Genomic DNA, 23,340 nt, shown 5'->3' with positions numbered 1-23,340 from the left:
TTCATTAGAATGGTACCACTTTTGACACTAGAATATACCACAAACCCACAGATGCGAACAACATGCTGCATGTACAAAGCCACCATCCTCCTTCCTTGAAAAGGGGTCTCCTTTCTCTTAATTTCTAAGGATTCGGAGGATTACCAAGGATGATGATGTCGCACTGCAGGAAATTGACAGCATGTCACAGAAGTTTTTGCAGAGGGGTTGTACATTGAAGGAGTTGGAAACAGCTAAAGCCAAGGTCCTCACCTGTTCAAGGTCGGAGTGGCGAGAAAACTCCAAAGAGTAGAAATGGGCTGAAGTAAAAGTATTGCCTTTTGTGACCAGTTTCAATTCATCTAGCAATTTTGTCAGCTCCACCACAAAAAATTGTGGCCTATTCTGAATACAGATCAGTTGCTGGAATCATTAATAGATTCACCTGTGATGATGTGATACAAGAGGGGAAGGAATTTGCGGGACTGGTTGGTGCATAACGAGGTGTCAAGACCATCTTCAGTGACGGACCAACATTTCTTAAGCAGAAAACCCAGTTGCTATAAATGTACCGGGTGTACTACTTGTAGATACCTTGAAACAGCCGGCTTGGTTATGCACCCCAGATCTAGCAAACACATACCCATTAGACACATATTGACCTGCACTACTAAATTTGTGGTGTACTACATTAAGTGTCCGGGCACTCTTATGTATGTTGGGAAAACCCATATATACTTTTCGTGAGCGTATGACCCAGCATCGCTCAGCCATTCGACATGCCCTAGAGGGAAAAGATGTCGACCAGCCTGTAGCAAGACATTTTAGGGAGCTTAGACATTCATTGGCAACTTTGTCATACAAAATTATAGACCATGTCCTGGCCAGCAGACGCGGAGGGAATCGGGAGAAAAGACTACTAGAAGTGGAGTCTTTTTGGATCCATTCCTTAAATACTGTTGCCTTATGGCTTAAATGAGACAATCTCTTTCTCTTTCTTTTTGGAGTAACTCAGGAGGTGTTTCAAGTTGTCTTTTGATAACAGTTTATCTCATTATATGTACATCCATCTTGGGTTCACAGCAATCTTTTTTATAAGCTATGATATTGTCATGGAGAGATGTTTAATATCTACCAATATCTATGATTAAGTATACATTTTTGTGTGGCATTAGTCAAAGTTATGGCTGGCATGGATGCAGTTTATTTGCACCTATGAATATGTCATGTAGTGTTCAACTTACACACTGATCTGGCATATGTCATATACATATCAATGGTGGTCTTGTAGAAAGCTTGTATTTGCTTTACATGTTGAATAACCTTATGTATCCAGTACTGATTCTATGGCATCACATTGCTGGGAAGATGCTGTGTCACGGAGCATGATCCCCCGCCCTGCGAGAGACATATGGCGTCAGCACGCTCTATTATACTGATGCTGGAACGCAGTTGGAACGCATGGCGGCACTGCACATGTCACGGGGATACAGAGGGTAACCGCGTCCCGGAAGTGCTGGCCATTCTTTGCGTTTCAAGCGGTGCAAGAGCGGGAAGCTTTGGGATTTGAAAAAAAGCGGGATTATTTGGGTATATAAGGTATGTGCATGTTGTATTTCACTGTGAGTTCTTGATAAAGGTGGCAACACCGAAACGTTGAACTATAAGGATTTGGTAGTTGTCTAATTCTTTACACTATATACCACGGAGTACCGCCTCTCGCTGTCTGTTACAATTGGGTGTGAGTAACCCTGGATGGCACGGTGACAAGTATCAACCGTTATTGGGGGTCATTCCGAGTTGTTCGCTCGCAAGCTGCTTTTAGCAGCTTTGCACACGCTAAGCCACCGCCTACTGGGAGTGAATCTTAGCTTATCAAAATTGCGAACGAAAGATTCGCAATATTGCGAAAAGACTTCTCTGTGCAGTTTCTGAGTAGCTCGAGACTTACTCTGCCAGTGCGATCAGTGCAGTGCTTGTCGTTCCTGGTTTGACGTCACAAACACACCCAGCGTTCGCCCAGACACTCCTCCATTTCTCCAGCCACTCCTGCGTTTTTCCCAGAAACGGTAGCGTTTTTTCGCACACACCCATAAAACGTCCAGTTTCCGCCCAGAAACACCCACTTCCTGTCAATCACATTACGATCACCAGAACGAAGAAAAAACCTTGTAATGCCGTGAGTAAAATTCCTAACTGCATAGCAAATTTACTTGGCGCAGTCGCACTGCGGACATTGCGCATGCGCATTAGCGACTATTCGCTCAGTTGCGAAATAAAAATAACGAGCGAACAACTCGGAATGACCCCCATTGTTGGAGTGACGGTCTATTTTGCTTGCTCTCTCTCTCTCTCTCTATATATATATATATATATATATATATTTATATAAATATAGATCGCCCGCGTGGAAATCTTAACGCAATAGGACTATTTTCATTGCGCCCATCTTTAGGTTTAAGTTCACTATCCAACTCCTAATGGAATTAGTGTTAAGATCCATAGCTTATATGTTAACAGACAGTCTAAGAAACGTATACATTTTCAAAATGCGATCAGCTTAGCGACCTCAAACTATGGATTTGACACTAATGTCAGTCATTTTGGACATCTTATTTTTCTCCCCCCCCCCCCCCCCCATGCTGATGTGAGCTGAACTTGAACTTAAACTGCATTGGGAGTAGTGATGTGCACCGGACATTTTTCGGGTTTTGTGTTTTGGTTTTGGATTCGGTTCCGCGGCCGTGTTTTGGATTAGGACGCGTTTTGGCAAAACCTCCCTGAAAATTTTTTGTCGGATTCAGGTGTGTTTTGGATTCGCGTGTTTTTTTACAAAAAACCCTCAAAAACAGCTTAAATCATAGAATTTGGGGGTCATTTTGATCCCATAGTATTATTAACCTCAATAACCATAATTTCCACTCATTTCCAGTCGATTCTGAATATCTCACACCTCACAATATTATTTTTAGTCCTAAAATTTGCACCAAGGTCGTTGGATGACTAAGCTAAGCGACCCAAGTGGCCGACACAAACACCTGGTCCATCTAGGAGTGGCACTGCAGTGTCAGACAGGATGGCACTTCAAAAAATAGTCCCCAAACAGCACATGATGCAAAGAAAAAAAGAGGTGCACCAAGGTCGCTGGATGGTTAAGCTAAGCGACCCAAGTGACCGACACAAACAACTGGCCCATCTAGGAGTGGCACTGCAGTGTCAGACAGGATGGCACTTCAAAAAATAGTCCCCAAACAGCACATGATGCAAAGAAAAAAAGAGGTGCACCAAGGTCGCTGGATGGTTAAGCTAAGCAACCCAAGTGGCCAACACAAACACCTGTCCCATCTAGGAGTGGCACTGCAGTGTCAAACAGGATGGCACTTAAAAAAATAGTCCCCAAACAGCACATGATGCAAAGAAAAAAAGAGGTGCACCAAGGTCGCTGGATGGTTAAGCTAAGTGACCCAAGTGGCCGACACAAACACCTGGCCCATCTAGGAGTGGCACTGCAGTGTCAGACAGGATGGCACTTCAAAAAATAGTCCCCGACACAGAGGTAGGTAGAGCAGTGGCCTACTGTACCGTACTGCTATATATTATATACTGGTGATCAGCAAAATTATGCACTGTCCTCCTACTATATATATACTGCGCAAAACTTATATGCACCGCAGGTATGGATAGATAGTATACTTGATGACACAGAGGTAGGTAGAGCAGTGGACTACTGTACCGTACTGCTATATATTATATACTGGTGGTCAGCAAAATGATGCACTGTCCTCCTACTATATATATACTGCGCAAAACTTAAATGCACCACAGGTATAGATGGATAGTATACTTGACGACACAGAGGTAGGTAGAGCAGTGGACTACTGTACCGTACTGCTATATATTATATACTGGTTGTCAGCAAAATTATGCACGGTCCTCCTACTATATATATACTGCGCAAAACTTAAATGCATCACAGGTATGTATGGATAGTATACTTGATGACACAGAGGTAGGTAGAGCAGTGGACTACTGTACCGTACTGATATAATACTGGTGGTCACTGGTCAGCAAAATTCTGCACTGTCGTCCTACTATTTACTACAATGCAGCACAGATATGGAGCGTTTTTCAGGCAGAGAACGTAGATATTTTCACTTCAGCACACTGAGCACAGATATTTGCAGCACACAGATATTTGCAGCACACTGAACACAACTGAGAGAATGCTGCACACGTCCTCTCCCTATCATCTCCAATGCACGAGTGAAAATGGCGGCGACGCGCGGCTCCTTATATAGAATACGAATCTCGCGAGAATCCGACAGCGGGATGATGACGTTCAGGCGCGCTCGGGTTAATCGAGCAACGCGGGAGGATCCGAGTCTGCCTCAGACCCGTGAAAATGGGTGAAGTTCGGGGGGGTTCGGATTCCGAGGAACCGAACCCGCTCATCTCTAATTGGGAGCATCACTAGTCATCTCAGTGACCCCAAAAACTGTGGATTTTTACATGTCACCCCTTCCAACCCCTAGGGGTGCTAGGGGTGTCTTACCCCCACAGTATTTTTTTTCCAGATTCCAGATTGTAAGTAAATACAGTATATGTGTACCAAGTTTGGTGTAAGTTGCTCCAGGCATTCCAGAGTTATGCTGGAACATACATACACACATATACACATACATCCATTTTTTTATATTATATTTTATATATATATATATATGATCATTTTGTTTAGATAGTATAATTAATTAATTTATTTAATAATTAGGGCACTATAATTTATCTAATAACATGCAGCACTATGATTATTTTATCTAAAAATGATAGGGGGCTGTAACTGAACGTTAGATGCTGAAGAGAGTAATGTTCTCCAACAACAAATGAAAATACAGGTACATTACAGCTAATATGGACCATATAATTACAGCCCAATATCCTGTTCTACTGATCTGATCCTCCGATCGGTGGACATTAGGGTGGCCAATCCCGGGATCGGGGGTATCCCAGGATTTTGGCCTAAAATTGGCCGGGATTGAATCACAGGATTGGAGATCCAGTCCGGGATTCAGGCCAAAGCTGTTTTTTAATGCCAGGCAGCACCTGACCTGGTTCAGCATATGGCTCAAACACTGCCCTGCTCCCTCTGCCCCTGGCTGTGTGGCTGTGCACACTGCACAGCCTGACTTGGTGTTAGAGGTCATGCTGTGCAGCACATCGCAAGCCACGTTACCAGCCACCTGCCGCCACCAGCATCGTTATCTCGACCCCACCTACAGCACCGCCAACTTTTTTTTTTCACTAGCCAATCCCGGGATTAACCATTTTTCAATCCTGAATCCAGGGATTGATCAAATCTGCCCTGGACTGGCCTACCTAGTGGACATGGATGATTGGCAAAAGAAACAACATGATAAAAATCCCTGACCTGCTGATCCCGATCATTGTTGGACAGAATTGGCAAATCGAGTATTTCCAACATTTTGGATTTCCCCAATTCATTGACCCAGGCATCGGCAGAACAGGGAACTGCCTGATGTATGGGCCACTTAATTTGCTTTCATACACTTTTTAGATAATGGCAAAATTGCAGGCACAGCAAGAGATATCTGGTTAAAACTGAATCTTGGTGCCAGCTGAGTTTATTTTGTCCCTTGCCTCCTGTCTTGTAAATGTGATAAAACATTTATATGAAATAGAGCAATCACTGCATGCCAGTCATCAGACATTCTTACTGTAGGTACTAGGTACATGTACTATAGTAAATGGATTTCTCTTTCTGTGAATACAAATAACTGGCTGAAAGTACAACACAGGCTGTGTGCTTCTGAGACTTTGCTGATTGCATTATTATTCCTCTTTCACCGACAATTTGTGCTACTTCCCTTATTATGCGGAACACTTTCAAAGAGAATTTGAAAAAAAAAATGCTGAAAATTTGAATAAGCCGACATTATATTCCTTATTCAAGGTGTATTTTGTATGAAAATCAGAAACTGTGGGGTAAATTTACTAAGATTCGTGTTTTCCCGTTTCAGGTCAAAGTTCAATCACGAATGACATCGAAAGTGTAAAACTGCAACTTTTTGAATTTGTTACGATGGTTTTACTAAGCTGTCGTATTCGGGTTTTTCTTTTCTTCCGATGTCGATGTCATTCGTGTTTTTTTTTTGTTTTTTACGGCAGTGATTAGCAAAACACTGCCGACTTTTTTAACAATTAATCTCGGCCGGATCTGTGTGATCCGTGCTGGGGTTCATTTTTTTTTTTTTTTAATTAAACACTGTAAAATCTAAAAAAAAAATTGCGTGGGGTCCCCGCTCCTAAGCATAACCAGCCTCGGGCTCTTTGAGCCGATCCTGGTTGCAGAAATATGGGGAAAAAATTGACAGGGGTTCCCCCATATTTAAGCAACCAGCATCGGGCTCTGCGCCTGGTCCTGGTTCCAAAAATACGGGGGACAAAAAGAGTAGGGGTCCCCCGTATTTTTAAAACCAGCACCGGGCTCCACTAGCTGGACAGATAATGCCACAGCCGGGGGTCACTTTTATATAGTGCCCTGCGGCCGTGGCATCAAAAATCCAACTAGTCACCCCTGGCCGGGGTACCCTGGGGGAGTGGGGACCCCTTCAATCAAGGGGTCCCCCCCCCAGCCACCCAAGGGCCAGGGGTGAAGCCCGAGGCTGTCCCCCCCATCCAATGGGCTGCGGATGGGGGGGCTGATAGCCTTTGTTGTAAAAGAAAAGATATTGTTTTTAGTAGCAGTACTACAAGTCCCAGCAAGCCTCCCCCGCATGCTGGTACTTGGAGAACCACAAGTACCAGCATGCGGCGGAAAAACGGGCCCGCTGGTACCTGTAGTACTACTACTAAAAAAATACCCAAAAAAACACAAGACACACACACCGTGAAAGTATAATTTTATTACACACATACACACATACTTACCTTATGTTCCCACGCAGGTCGGTCCTCTTCTCCAGTAGAATCCAAGGGGTACCTGTTGAAGAAATTATACTCACGAGATCCAGGGGTCCAGGGTCCTCGGGGAATCCAGGTGTAATCCACGTACTTGAAAAAAATAACAAAACGGACACTCGAGCCACGCACTAAAAGGGGACCCATGTTTGCACATGGATCCCCTTTTCCCGACTGCCAGAAACCCACTCTGACTGATGTCTAAGTGGGTTTCTTCAGCCAATCAGGGAGTGCCACATTGTAGCACTCTCCTGATCGGCTGTGTGCTCCTGTACTGAGTGACAGGCGGCACACGGCAGTGTTACAATGTAGCGCCTATGCGCTACATTGTAACCAATGCTGGGAACTTTCTGCCCTGCGGTTGACCTAAAGTGACGTCACCGCTGAGCAAGAAAGTTCCCAGCATTGGTTACAATGGAGCGCATAGGCGCTACATTGTAACACTGCCGTGTGCCGCCTGTCACTCAGTACAGGAGCACACAGCCGATCAGGAGAGTGCTACAACGTGGCACTCCCTGATTGGCTGAAGAAACCCACTTAGACATCAGTCAGAGTGGGTTTCTGGCAGTCGGGAAAAGGGGATCCATGTGCAAACATGGGTCCCCTTTTAGTGCGTGGCTCGAGTGTCCGTTTTGTTATTTTTTTCAAGTACGTGGATTACACCTGGATTCCCCGAGGACCCTGGACCCCTGGATCTCGTGAGTATAATTTCTTCAACAGGTACCCCTTGGATTCTACTGGAGAAGAGGACCGACCTGCGTGGGAACATAAGGTAAGTATGTATGTATGTGTGTATGTATGTAATAAAATTATACTTTCACGGTGTGTGTGTCTTGTGTTTTTTTGGGTATTTTTTTAGTAGTAGTACTACAGGTACCAGCGGGCCCGTTTTTCCGCCGCATGCTGGTACTTGTGGTTCTCTAAGTACCAGCATGTGGGGGAGGCTTGCTGGGACTTGTAGTACTGCTACTAAAAACAATATATTTTCTTTTACAACAAAGGCTATCAGCCCCCCCATCCGCAGCCCATTGGATGGGGGGGGACAGCCTCGGGCTTCACCCCTGGCCCTTGGTGGCTGGGGGGGGGACCCCTTGATTGAAGGGGTCCCCACTCCCCCAGGGTACCCCGGCCAGGGGTGACTAGTTGGATTTTTGATGCCACGGCCGCAGGGCACTATATAAAAGTGACCCCCGGCTGTGGCATTATCTGTCCAGCTAGTGGAGCCCGGTGCTGGTTTTAAAAATACGGGGGACCCCTACTCTTTTTGTCCCCCGTATTTTTGGAACCAGGACCAGGCGCAAAGCCCGATGCTGGTTGCTTAAATATGGGGGAACCCCTGTCAATTTTTTCCCCATATTTCTGCAACCAGGATCGGCTCAAAGAGCCCGAGGCTGGTTATGCTTAGGAGGGGGGACCCCATGCAATTTTTTTTAAAAAAATAAGCACTTTCCCACCCCTTCCCACTGATATACATGCACGGATCTCATGGATCCGTGCATGCCTATCCAATCACGAATAAAAAATAAAGGTCTGTTTTTTTTTAGCACTTTTTTACGAGTTGTAATTTTTCACGGCAGTGTTTGTTTTTTTTTTGCTTTGCACTTCTTAGTAAATGACCGAGATTCATACTTAAACAGCCGCGTTTTGACCGATGGTGTATTCATTCGTGATTTTTTTCCTAGGACTTCAAAATATTACGAATGCCCTCATCACTGCCGTGATTTGAGTTTAGTAAATTACCGAGATGACACTTTGATGAAAAAACGGCATCTCGGTCAAAATCGGGAGCTTAGTAAATTTCCCCCTGTGTATAACCTTGAGTTTTAGGTATGAAACATACCAAGGCCCTCATTCCGAGTTGTTCGCTCGCAAGGCGATTTTAGCAGTATTGCACACGCTAAGCCGCCGCCTACTGGGAGTGAATCTTAGCTTCTTAAAATTGCGAACGTAAGATTCGCAATATTGCGATTACACATCTCGTAGCAGTTTCAGAGTAGCTTCAGACTTACTCGGCATCTGCGATCAGTTCAGTGCTTATCGTTCCTGGTTTGACGTCACAAACACACCCAGCGTTCGCCCAGACACTCCTCCGTTTCTCCAGCCACTCCCGCGTTTTTTCCGGAAACGGTAGCGTTTTTTCCCACACGCCCATAAAACGGCCTGTTTCCGCCCAGTAACACCCATTTCCTGTCAATCACACTACGATCGCCTGAGCGAAGAAAAAGCCGTGAGTAAAAATCCAAACGTCATAGCAAATTTACTTGGCGCAGTCGCAGTGCGGACATTGCGCATGCGCACTAAGCGGAAAAACGCTGCGATGCGAAGAAATTTTCCGAGCGAACGACTCGGAATGACCTCCCAAGATTTAACAAGAAAAACAAATTTCTTATGGTATGTTAACATTTTCTGAAGCCTGAAAGAAATTCACAGTCAGTATTTACACTGACACAGTTTATCTTTAAAGATAGCTTTTATAAATGATTTACCACGATGCTTAAGGGATTGTCTATCTTTATATTACTATACTATAATGCACTGGTTTATCTATGCCCTGCTGCAACATTTACTAAATGTATTTCTTTGATGTCTATCTTCTTTTTTGAGCTTTTCAGACATAAGACACACTGGTTTATATGAATTCCAGTGGGATTTAACACAATGTCACAACTAGAAATAATTGTATCCAATAGTGAAAGATGTTAGAGCTGTGTTGCATTTCAAAGGGATAAACGGTAATAGAAGAAAGATAGAAAGATAATACTCAGTAAAAGTAGGCAGACACTCACATCAATGCCAGGGCTGTAATCAGGGGCATTTCTAGAAAGAAGGAAGCCCGTGCGCAGGCTCCGTCTGAGCCCCCCCCCCCCTCTCTAGCTGGCAGCGCTGTACAGCTCTGGGCACTAGGGTCCCTAGGGGACCCTAGTGCTGTCCCAGAGCCTAGGGCGCATGCGCAAATCACCGGTAAAATAGCGTGGCAGCCATTTGCCCTGTGATTTTCCTACTGTGCATGCGCAAATCACCGGTAAAATGGCTCTGCACTATTTTTCCAGTGATTTTGGCAGTGCTGCTGCTGCGCCGCAGGACTCTGGAAGGTAAGTATTTAAATAAATTGGTTCAGGGTGTGCGGTGTGGGCCGCCATGGACCCCCGGGGACCCGTGTGCACTGCACACACTGCACCCATTATAAATACGCCAGTGGCTGTACTATAGCCCCAGTCCATCCCTTCGTGCAGGCTAGGATATTTCGCTGCCAAAGGTACCTATTGCAGAGCTGAGTGTCTCAATTGTTACTAAGGAGAGAGGTCACTTACCATCAGCTGGCTTCTCCAGCTCTGGCTCTGTAACCTCTAGCTGCCAGTAAGTTGGGTGTTCTCTGTCACCTTGGTCATTTGTCAATATCATTTGTTTTCAAAACAAATTCTCTCTGCTGAAGCTGCACAGGACGGGACTCAGGAGAGAGGTGACACACTGTGAGTACTGATACTGCCAGGGTGGGGGACTTTTCCTTTACTCTCCTCAGCGGGGCTGCACAGGACAGGACTCAGGAGAGAGGTGACACACAGTGAGTACTGATACTGCCAGGGTGGGGTACTTTTCCTTTACTCTCCTCAGCGGGGCTGCACAGGATGGGACTCAGGAGAGAGGTGACACGCAGTGAGTACTGATACTGCCAGGGTGGGGGACTTTTCCTTTACTCTCCTCAGTGGGGCTGCACAGGACGGGACTCAGGAGAGAGGTGACACGCAGTGAGTACTGATACTGCCAGGGTGGGGGACTTTTCCTTTACTCTCCTCATTGGGGCTGCACAGGACGGGACTCAGGAGAGAGGTGACACGCAGTGAGTACTGATACTGCCAGGGTGGGGGACTTTTCCTTTACTCTCCTCAGTGGGGCTGCACAGGACGGGACTCAGGATAGAGGTGACACACAGTGAGTACTGATACTGCCAGGGTGGGGGACTTTTCCTTTACTCTCCTCAGCGGGGCTGCACAGGACGGGACTCAGGAGAGAGGTGACATGCAGTGAGTACTGATACTGCCAGGGTGGGGTACTTTTCCTTTACTCTCCTCAGCGGGGCTGCACAGGACGGGACTCAGGAAAGAGGTGACACGCAGTGAGTACTGATACTGCCAGGGTGGGGTACTTTTCCTTTACTCTCCTCAGTGGGGCTGCACAGGACGGGACTCAGGAGAGAGGTGACACGCAGTGAGTACTGATACTGCCAGGGTGGGGTACTTTTCCTTTACTCTCCTCAGCGGGGCTGCACAGGATGGGACTCAGGAGAGAGGTGACACGCAGTGAGTACTGATACTGCCAGGGTGGGGGACTTTTCCTTTACTCTCCTCAGCGGGGCTGCACAGGACAGGACTCAGGAGAGAGGTGACACACAGTGAGTACTGATACTGCCAGGGTGGGGTACTTTTCCTTTACTCTCCTCAGCGGGGCTGCACAGGATGGGACTCAGGAAAGAGGTGACACACAGTGAGTACTGATACTGCCAGGGTGGGGTACTTTTCCTTTACTCTCCTCAGCGGGGCTGCACAGGATGGGACTCAGGAGAGAGGTGACACGCAGTGAGTACTGATACTGCCAGGGTGGGGGACTTTTCCTTTACTCTCCTCAGTGGGGCTGCACAGGACGGGACTCAGGAGAGAGGTGACACGCAGTGAGTACTGATACTGCCAGGGTGGGGGACTTTTCCTTTACTCTCCTCAGTGGGGCTGCACAGGACGGGACTCAGGAGAGAGGTGACACGCAGTGAGTACTGATACTGCCAGGGTGGGGGACTTTTCCTTTACTCTCCTCAGTGGGGCTGCACAGGACGGGACTCAGGAGAGAGGTGACACACAGTGAGAACTGATACTGCCAGGGTGGGGTACTTTTCCTTTACTCTCCTCAGCGGGGCTGCACAGGACGGGACTCAGGAGAGAGGTGACACGCAGTGAGTACTGATACTGCCAGGGTGGGGGACTTTTCCTTTACTCTCCTCAGTGGGGCTGCACAGGACGGGACTCAGGAGAGAGGTGACACGCAGTGAGTACTGATACTGCCAGGGTGGGGTACTTTTCCTTTACTCTCCTCAGTGGGGCTGCACAGGACGGGACTCAGGAGAGAGGTGACACGCAGTGAGTACTGATACTGCCAGGGTGGGGTACTTTTCCTTTACTCTCTTTAGTGGGGCTGCACAGGACGGGACTCAGGAGAGAGGTGACACGCAGTGAGTACTGATACTGCCAGGGTGGGGGACTTTTCCTTTACTCTCCTCAGCGGGGCTGCACAGGACGGGACTCAGGAAAGAGGTGACACGCAGTGAGTACTGATACTGCCAGGGTGGGGTACTTTTCCTTTACTCTCCTCAGCGGGGCTGCACAGGATGGGACTCAGGAGAGAGGTGACACGCAGTGAGTACTGATACTGCCAGGGTGGGGTACTTTTCCTTTACTCTCCTCAGAGGGGCTGCACAGGACGGGACTCAGGAGAGAGGTGACACGCAGTGAGTACTGATACTGCCAGGGTGGGGGACTTTTCCTTTACTCTCCTCAGTGGGGCTGCACAGAACGGGACTCAGGAGAGAGGTGACACGCAGTGAGTACTGATACTGCCAGGGTGGGGGACTTTTCCTTTACTCTCCTCAGCGGGGCTGCACAGGACGGGACTCAGGAGAGAGGTGACACGCAGTGAGTACTGATACTGCCAGGGTGGGGGACTTTTCCTTTACTCTCCTCAGCGGGGCTGCACAGGACGGGACTCAGGAGAGAGGTGACACACAGTGAGTACTGATACTGCCAGGGTTGGGGACTTTTCCTTTACTCTCCTCGGCGGGGCTACTCTTAGTAACAATTGCGGTAGCTCCATTGGCATTTCTATAATGGGTGCAATCTGTGCGGTGCACACGGGCCCCTGGGTCCAGTAGGGGCCCACACCGCACACACTGCACCCATTTTAATACTTACCTTACCAGAGTCCAGCATCGGGTGCTGCGATCGCGGTGGAAATTGCCACCAAAATGGCCACAGCACATGCGCGGTAGCCAAATTGGTCTCCAGATCATGGCGGGCGCCATGTTTACGGAGACCTGTGCATGTGCTGTAGACTCCGGCACAGTGCCAGAGTCTACAGCGCCGTACAGAGGAGGGGGCCCACCCAGAGGTGCACACAGGCCCCCTCCTCTGTTGAAATGCCCCTGGGTAGCTTCCTTCATACGTCACAGTGATAGCTAGTGAAGCAGGAGTGGCATTATCTCCATGGTAAGTGGAGTATTAGTACATGGACTCCTGAATCATTTAATTTTGATTTATGCAACCAAGAACTGTGCAAGAGAGAGAAGATGAAGTAAAAGTTATTCTTTATTTCATCATGGAGATAGTCTGATACCCATTCATTTTGTTACCTGTAATCTGACTGCTCAGCTATGGGGGAGACTTATTAAACCTTGGAGAGAGATAAAGTAGAGGGAGATAAAGTACCAGCCAATCAGCTCCTAGTTGTCATTTTACAGGCTGTAGTAGAAAAATTACAGTTAGAAGCTGATTAGTTGGTACTTTATCGCTCTCCAAGATTTTATAAATCTCCCCCTGTGTCTTTACCATCTCTACATGTATCTTTCTTATTACAATTCCTGCATATGCAGGGGCACTTGTACAAGGGGAATAAGCTGGACCTGGGTAGTGACTATGAGGATCTTTAATGACAGATGCCTGAGAGTATGCGCATATACCACCCACCAGTTTGGCAGTGGTATCCCCTATTACATGGCATATTATGTTTGTTGGATACATTCAGGAATATTTCTTTATATGGGGAAGATGTCTCAAACCTTTAAGAGAGAAAGTGGAAAAGTTACCATTAAGCTTTAGCTATAATTTATCTAGCACAGTCTATATAAGACAGAAGCTAATACTGTAGGATACTTTGGGCAAATTCTCTACTTTGTCTCTCTTGAAGGTTTGATACATCTCCCCCTATATGTTTCTAGTCTTATGAAAATCTAACTGTTCTGCACCAGATTACTGTATATATCAAGTATATTTAGTAGGCTGTTGATGAGGACAGCCACAGCAATGCTGGCTGTAGCCAGCAGGTGGCAGTATAATACCCTATCACTTAGCTCTTCTTTACTAGACATGGTAATTTAATGTTTATGTACTGATATTTATAATATATGTTATTAGTTTTTTATGGCATACCGATGTTACATAATTAGAAAACTTTGCATGGTAACTCACTAGCAACCATACAAGTCGTTCTCCTTTTATTCTAATCAAATCAGACAGTATGATATTTCACAAAGATTCCTATATTATTGGACTATCACTTTTCATCCACAGTCTTATTTTAATGTTAAGCTTCATGTATATAGCACCAACATACTATACAGCATAAAATGTTTTTTTTTTTTTTTTAAATTATTATTAATTCTGATCAGTCCCTGCCCTAGTGGCGCTTACTGTCCAAGTTATCCACCAAACCAACGCAAACACCTTTGTACTTTTTATTGTTGTATTGGTAAAAGTGAAAATGTGATTTCGGTATTGGCCCGCATTCTATCCTCAGTCATCTGGGCCAGGGACTGGTGGTGTGAGATGTCACTTCTGTGGAAAATTGTATAGAATGGGATTGATAAGATAAAAACCCTTTTTTTATTTTCCCTAGTGTTCTTTTCCTTAATGACATTGCTACTTGACAGTTATTGCTTCCTACTGTCCTAATTGTAAAGTCGTACTTAAAAGGCATCCTAAATAGGTATGTTACTTACAGCCCGTGCTGTATCCACCCCCTGAACAGCACGCAAGCCATCATAGCTAAATACCCCATGGGGCAAAAGGGTGGATACATTGAGACAGCTCATTAGCCTGTTGCACTGAACGTCTAGATCATGGGTCTTCAACCTGTGGCCCATCTCCACAGGTTGAAGAAGGTTGGAGTATCATCTCCAAGCGCCGGTGATCTGGCTCTCTAATACTTTTAGTAGGATAACCTGGGTCAGGCTTTCATACTGCAGATAACCCGGGTTAGTAGCGGACCCGGCACACATAACTCGGGTAGACCCTTTCACACCAAGCCAGGACCACCCCGGAAATATCCCGGGTCAGAGGCTCGGTGTGAAAGGGTCTTAGAATTTATATGCCAAAATGTAGCCAATCAGCTTCTACGCTGCTAAAGTAACTTCCTGTACTTGGAGCAGTTTCAAAATCTCCTGGATGCTATTCATGGACAATAGCAGGAATAATTGCAGCAATGCAGGGACCAGTATGCATGTTCCCAAAATTGCAGGGATCCCAAGACATCATTAGGAACAATGTAGGCCAGGGAAATACAATATAATAGCAGAAAACAACTGGTGTAATAGTATATTATAAATATTTACCTCTGTTGAAGAAGGGACGTATTGTCTTCCACAGAGATGGATTACTATTAAATATGATTCCGTTTTCATTCATGCCAATACACTGTAATCCCAGTTTGCTGCCAAACCTTGACACATAATGAGGGTGCTTCATCACGTGGCATGTTGCAGAAGATCTATGGGCAAAAGTATCAAATGTATATTTTTATTGGTGTCCATTTGTACAGTGATATATATTGTAATCTTAATGACAATCTACCAATATACTGTATGTAATGTAAATCCTGATTGCTCCACTAGTGGCTTTGCATTTCAAGTAAAAGATACATCATCTAGTGAACACAAATATGTTACAGATTAACGTCAGCTGTCCAAGTGACAGCCACCTACATACATTTAAAACAAAAATCTTACTATAATCTTTTATATACCGTAGCCAAATATACCAATGGCATTATGTAATAATAAAGCTAAAACAATTATGAACACAGACACACACACTAAATATTTTGGAATAATATGCCGTCATTCCATATTTCTGTACAAAATATATATAAACATACAGTGCCCATGTTATGGATATTTTTAAGAATTAATTGGTCCAGCTGCCATTTGTACGCTGCTGTGTCACTATGAAAATCATGTATGGCAGATAAGAGGAGACCACGGAACTCTCCTGTTTTCACCTGTCTGCTTTTCAGAAATTCTTTTTTATCAGTTCAAAGAGAATTATGTAACAGCTATTAAATAAAGACAGGAACATATTTCACTACAGATAATTCATAATAATACATAATACATAATTCCTGGTTTGTAGCTCCAGTTCCATCGCCAGATATGTAGCTTTATATTAATCTGCCTGTGGGGGGAGCTGTCACATGGCATGTTTTCATTTTGTCATTGTTATGAAATAATTGTTAGTTCCCTGTGTGTTTCAGATTTTAACAGTTTTCAAAGGCTAAAATTAACCTCTTAAATTCTCTAATCTATGCCCACACCGTGTATATTACTTGTGGGATATGCTTTGGGAAGGTAGAATTACTTTGTGGCAGGGTTGGACTGGAACACAGGGGTACAGGGGACACCACCGGTGGGCCCTACTGCCTGGGGCCCCACCCCCTCTTCTAGGGATCAGGTTCCAGACTGTGCTGTTACTAATCTAGTACATTATCTTGCATGCACTACAGTATTTACTGTATATACTTATCTAGGTGACCAACTCTTGCAAAATGGTTAGGCAAACCAATGTGGTGGCTGGCCACACCCCTTAACATGGGCCCCTACCACTGCATTCCCCCGATGGGCCCTACATGCCCCAGTCCGACACTGCTTGGTAGTTACAGCTAGAGTCACATCTGATCTCTGGACCAGGAGGCATATTTGACAAAATTCCTTGTTAACACGGACACATACTAGACATATGCTCTACAATATGCAGTAACATGAAACAGGATGCATTTAATTTACCAGCTGACGGGATCCTAGCAGTCAGGATACGGACGCCGGAATCCTGACAGCCGACAATGCTGCCAGCTGGAATCCTGGCACAACTGGACTGTTCCCACTCTTGGGTGTCCACGAGACCCATAGCGTGGGAATAGATCTTGTGGTGAGTGCAGCGAGTCACTAAGGCCGCATTGTGGCAAGTGAAGCGAGCTCATTAGGGGACTCTTTGCGCTCGACCCGCTGCTGGCATTCTGAGAGGTGGGATGATGATGTCGCAATATTGACAACCGGCATCCCGCCTGCCGGTAAATCATACTGAATCCCATGAAACACATGTTGATATACACAGTCTCTACAACGTGCTGGTACATTCAACAATAACATGACCACTACAATTCACAAGTGTTGACACTTTCTGCAGTAACCAATAGTAATGCCCCCCCCACGCCCCCACCCCCACAAAAGCCTTCACCAGAAAAAGGGCTTATCACTGTTTAGTGAATATAGTCAACGTTAACCATACACAATTCTCCCTACTGAAACATACACTTCACCTACTAAGTGCAAGGACATACCACTCCAAATATGCTGTATTATAGTCTATAAATAGATGTATTGTGGTCTTTAATTGAGTATAAATGGTAAAATGTAACACTATTCCATCCCGGTAAAATGTGCAAAATTGTATAGCATTATTATTTCAGCAATGTTGGTAGTACTACGGTTTATGCATTTACCTGCTGATGATGAGTGTTTCCTCACCATTGATCCAGACTCTTACAAAGTCCCCATATATGGTATTGTAGTAATTTGATGCACTTCCAATTCCCTTCCATAGAAATCTTCCATAGGATATCAGTGGACCAAGTCCCAGACAATAGGAAGGACCTGAGAAATGTAAAGAAGTTGAGATGGATAGATATAGCAATGACTAATATGTAATATAGGGGGGGCATGTACTAAGCAGTGATAAAAGTGGAGAAGTGAGCCAGTGGAAAAGTTGCCCATGGCAACCAATCAGCTGCTCTGTATACTTTTAAAGTATGCAAATTAGAAATGTTACATCAATGCTGATAGGTTGCCTTGGGCAACTTCTCCACTGGCTCACTTCTCCAATTTTATCACTGCTTAGTACATGTTCCCCATAATATTGTATGCATGTTTAGGAGAACACAAAAGCTGCCTTGGTTTCTCAAATCATGGTATCCCAGACCCCCCCAAATGTCATAAATAGCAAAATATTGTGGGAAAGTGCCCTGGGCACTAATGCATCAGTTTATAAAGCAGTTTGGCCTAATATCTTAATCCGTAAGGTTGCACAACAATAAGGTCGGGTGTAGTACGGTATGCCGGCGCTCGGGCTCCCGGCGACCAGCATACCGGCGCTGGGAGCCCGACCGCCGGCATACCAACAGCGTGGCGAGCGCAATGGAGCCCCTTGCAGGCTCGCTGCGCTCGCCATGCTGCGGGCACGGTGGCACGCTACGCGCGTCACACTATTTTATTCTCCCTCCAGGGGGGTCGTGGACCCCCACAAGGGAGAATAGTTGTCGGTATGCCAGGTGTCGGGATTCCGGCGCTGGTATACTGTGCGCCCGGATCCCAACATTCGGCATACAGAAGACCACCCAATAAGGTCATATAGAACAGACAATTATAAAAGCAATATTACAGTAGCTTAGAGTAGAGCAGTCCAATAATAAGCTCAAAATGCAGCAAATCAATAATAACAGTACCAGTGCAGGACACGTTGAGCAGTGCATAAGTGACTGGAAAAAGTCCACTGGAATAGGGTTGGTGGTATAGCATGCAGCTCCTGATAGAGCGTGCTCTGGTACCTTTACTATTGTTTTTCTCTATTCTGAGCTCATTATTGTAAAGTGCCCCATTAGTCCCAGGGCACGTACACCACAGATAAGTGCTGACTCTAAACATTTAAGATAAAAAAAAAAAAAAAATTGCTATTCAACTTGTTTTTGACTCGATAAAGAGATAAAAATGAACACAGTGTTATAGGACGATGCGATTAGTTGGTATAGGTATAGACTATAAATATCAGTACCCTTAATGTATAGGAAACAAAAATAAATCACAAATAACACATATTTATTCATGATAATTAAGAAGGTAAATAGCCATACCATTGAGAAAAACAAAACACAACAAAACAAAACATAAAATATGTCATATTCTGGGTTTTTATTCAGAAAATACAGAAGTATGCATCTATATTTCAGGAAAGAGCAATATGTAATATAACAGAAAAGCGAAGGACAGTTTCTGTATTTCTGTGAAACAACATAAATCAGATAATCATAGCAACGGAACACTGTAGGAAGTAAGGCAATTGTGTGGTTTTAAAATTGCTTGTGATAACAATGGAGATAAGACTTATTGTAATTTGACAAAGTAATATTCTTTCTTTTTTTTTCAAGCTCCAAAATATATGACATTTATAATGATCTATAAACCACAGACTTTAACAAAGGAATATAGCTTTCTCTTTTTTTGTTGTGTCTAAAAAAAAAAAAACATTTCAAAAGCTAAACATGGAAGAATGTCATATCCATTGGGGAATACTGTTTAAAGCCGACTGACACACAAAAAGATTTTCTGCAACATTGTCACATACTGCAGACAGATAGTTTGTACTCTGTACAAGTCAATTACATATAATTATTGCATATTACACTAATGGTTTTTTGAAACTCATTTTTTACTTTCTTTACCGTATATACAGTATACAAGGAAGATGGTGCATTGAATAAACAACTTTGTTTCATAGATTATTATAAGAATTATTTATTATATATTAGCACAAAGAACATATTGTGTATCACTACGCCACATCAATTATGTATTCTCTATATTCTCACCAACCATATTATTTTGAATTTGTACATTTTCCATAATAATAATAATTATAATAATAATAATAATAATAATAATAATAATTATATAGCGCTCTTTCTCCAATAGGACTCAAGGCGCTTATGTGATTATCTGATTTATTTCATCCATTTTTTATTTGGCATTTAGCAGAATTCCTTTTTGTATTTTTGTCAAATTAAAAACTCAACATTTATTGATATATTAAGACATTTTTAATGTATTTTTTGTTCCAAATTCAAGCCCAGCATTTATTTTATGACTGGTTTTTATTTATGTATTTTCTACTGATGTCACCTTTTTTCAAAATACCATTAACAATCTTTATATATGGATTTCTGATTCCTACAGTGTATACTTCAGACTTTTGATGAAGTGAAAGATAATAGTCAAAAGTGATACTGGTAATTATTTTCTATTTATTTACTGTATATATCAGCGCTGTATACTATTGTTAGCATGCTTTCTTCTTTTCTGTAACAAGTTTCAATATTGTTACTTAATGTAGTAATAAATGTTTATCTTACATTCATCCCACTGAGATCAAGAGACAACGCTAGTTTAACAAATACACAAATGTATATATTACTATGCTGTGGTGACTGCTGTAATGTAAAATTATGAAATGAACTGTCCATACATCGAGCCTTAAAGAAAGGTATTTTAATACCAAACATTGGAACCACCAAGGGTTGTATCTTGTGCCATGCATGCTATTTTATAAATACATTAGCCATTGTTGCATATTTCCATTGTTCTAGTCATTACTCTTCTTACCAAATGACATAAGAAATAAGACAGTTACAATATGATAGGTTGCTATGGTCACCACAGACCAGCAATGCTGTTTAGAAAATCTACTGTAAGAGGCAACACAGTTTTTCACCAAAGGGACTTTTTTTCTAGTAACTTATATTAACAGATCAAAATATTTTATAAACATATATCCTTGCACATGATCAATCGATGTTGAAATGTGGAACATACAGTATGAATTTTTTATAATTAATATTAGATCAACATTGGAATTCTTGATTATTTCAAGTAGATTGCAGGTGTATTCTCGAAACTATGAGTGTTGTGGTCGCTGCTCAGGCAATAGGATGTGAGTATCTTTTTCACTCTGTATTGATGTATATTTGATTTGCATGGTTTTACTAATATTAGAATCACACCAGGCTTACTATAATAACCATTAGCTAACACTAAACCATTTGCTTGAATTTCAGTGGGGCGCTAATTATCCATACACCGTTATTACAAAACATCCAATTGCTCCTAGATAAGTTATTGGCCAGATAATATCATAATTAGCATGTTGCTGACTGTATCCAAACAGCCACATTACAGAACAAGTAGTTATAACCAAGCACAATCTATTAGATGATGGGTTAGGGCAGTTTTACTTTTTCTTCATGGACTCGTGTCTGTATCTGTTTTGTGGTTTTGTGGCTAATCTGAAGACATACACCACTGAGAGATGTTGGCCAAGATCCAGTTTTGTTAACTGCAACTCTATGACCTTTTTAGACATCCTCTTACACTGTAATTGCTGTCAATGTAGTTTTACTCGGGAACTTAAACATTCTTAATGCTGGTCATACACGTACTAGCACTACCATGGCGTGGTGACAAAGTGAATGAAATGCCCAAGTGTAATCTGATTGAAATTGATCACAAATGTCTTTATAACTGTATGCACAATCATATGTTATGGCCATCCATCAATCATCTAAATCTGTCCAAATTATCTTCCAATGTCTGTGTCAGTGATATGAGCTGATTCTGAGTAGGGCTGAAAGCAATAAAAGCAAGTCATTTTGCACCTGGACAAACCATATTGCAATATACGGGGTGAAAATATATATTTTATTTTCATGCAGGGCAAATACAGTGTATGCTTTTGCATGTAGCCCATACATGCTTTGCAGCTTTAATTTTACACAGTCATTTAGATTTGATTTTGGATGCACCCCTCTCACATCTAAATCTCTCTGCACATGTTACATCTACCCCCCCCCCCCCCCCCCACACACACACACCTGAAGTGCAGCATGGTTTTGCCAAGGTACACAGTTACTTGCTGTTCTTTGCTTTATTCCCAACTTGTGCTAAGCAGAAGGATTGGCCCATATGAATCAGCTTAAGGTCTCAACACACAATCAAATTGTTCAGGTTAAACATTAATGATTAATTTTGCCACATACCAAATACATGAAAACAATACACTGCTGTAACTAACACACAGGGAATTACCAGATAATATTGCAGAGTCCCCTTGCTCCCTCCCCCTCTGCTGTATTATTCATTTAATATTTATTTATTACCAGTTATTTATATAGCGCACACATACTCCGCAGCGCTTTACAGAGAATATTTGGCCATTCACATCATGTATGTCAGAGGTTCTCAAACTCGGTCCTCAGGACCCCACACAGTGCATGTTTTGCAGGCCTCCTCACAGAATCGCAAGTGAATGTGTCAGTGAGTAATTAATACACCTGTGCACCTACTGGGTTACCTGCAAAACATGCACTGTGTGGGCTCCCGAGGACCGAGTTTGAGAACCTCTGATGTATGTAATAATAGCTTAAAGAGCAAGTCACTGCAGACATATTTCAATCAACTTTCCAGTTTTCCAGATCAAATATAATGCAATATAATTGAAATCGTATCTTGCTTGATCAATATAAACAATGCAATAAATGTTGAGTTAAAGAGCCTACACATTTGGCGATGTGCCACCGAGGTTCCCGACGGCCGATACGGCTGGCCCGGTGGCAGGGGGGGGGGGAGTGACGGGGAAGTGAAGTCTCTTCACTCCCCCATCACCCGACTCCATAGCCTAATATGGTCGAGATTGTCCATATTGGACTGCATGTATAAGCGACCTAGCACCAACGATGATTAAGCGCAGAGCCACGCATCGTTCATCGTTGGTGCATACACACTGAAAGATATGAACAATATCTCATTCATTAATGAACGAGATCGTTCATATCTTTCAGTGAAATCTCCTAATGTGTAGGGACTATGAGGCTGAATTGACCAAATTGATCAATCATAATCTTACCATGTGTGCATTATTTAAAACATAATTATCTGTAAAAAAGACATTTAGTTAACAATATGTATTTAGAAATGAGTTCATCTTCTTACCTGGTATTGATGAGGTATCCTCATAATTCCAAATGATTATAAGCAAAAATATGAAGATTACAACAGAAGCTGCTGTAGCAGGGGCCACTACAGGCATAACCTCGGTGATGTTGTACTGCACCATGTTCAGGACGTCCAGAATCATTTCTCTCTGGGGCTGTTTCCTCTCCTAGGTATATGTGCAGAGAGCGTTTACTTCTAATCTTCCTGGACCTTTAAAAGTTCCATGTGACAGAAGATATGGAACATGGCATCAGATCTGAAAGCTATTCTGTTGGCATTTACCCTTTTCATGTTTTGAGAATCTGCTAGATAGGAGGCAAATTTAGTCAAAACAGAATGATAGTATTTATTCATCAACTTTGTAATGCGCATTTCACTTTGATTGTACAAGTAGCAGCTGCGAAGGGAGGATTGCCCTTGACGGGCAAGTTGGAGCAGTGGGAATTGCTGTGATTTGCTCTTGTTGGATGCCCTGTGTAACCTAGAGATATTCTATACATAATACATAAAATACTGACACAAAAAATTTAAGGGGGAACGAT

General features: G+C 43.4%; 1 protein-coding gene across 1 annotated transcript in view; it reads right to left on the bottom strand.

Moving 5' to 3' along the window:
- LOC134932050 (aromatase) overlaps positions 1-23,099 on the bottom strand; it is a 103,648-nt gene extending 80,549 nt beyond the window's left edge. Inside the window, exons 1-3 of the mRNA XM_063926080.1 lie at positions 22,796-23,099; positions 17,485-17,635; positions 15,323-15,477 (exon numbers count right to left, since the gene is read on the bottom strand). Of these exons, the coding sequence (XP_063782150.1) occupies positions 15,323-15,477; positions 17,485-17,635; positions 22,796-22,940 (451 nt within the window). The 5' untranslated portion in view covers positions 22,941-23,099. The remainder of the gene's footprint in view (positions 1-15,322; positions 15,478-17,484; positions 17,636-22,795) is intronic.
- Positions 23,100-23,340: the final 241 nt, after the last annotated feature.

The sequence above is a fragment of the Pseudophryne corroboree genome, chromosome 6 (assembly GCF_028390025.1).
Source record: "Pseudophryne corroboree isolate aPseCor3 chromosome 6, aPseCor3.hap2, whole genome shotgun sequence".
NCBI lineage: Eukaryota > Metazoa > Chordata > Amphibia > Anura > Myobatrachidae > Pseudophryne > Pseudophryne corroboree.
The sequence above is the reverse complement of the archived record's forward strand: the minus strand, read 5'-3'. Positions and strand labels throughout refer to the sequence as shown.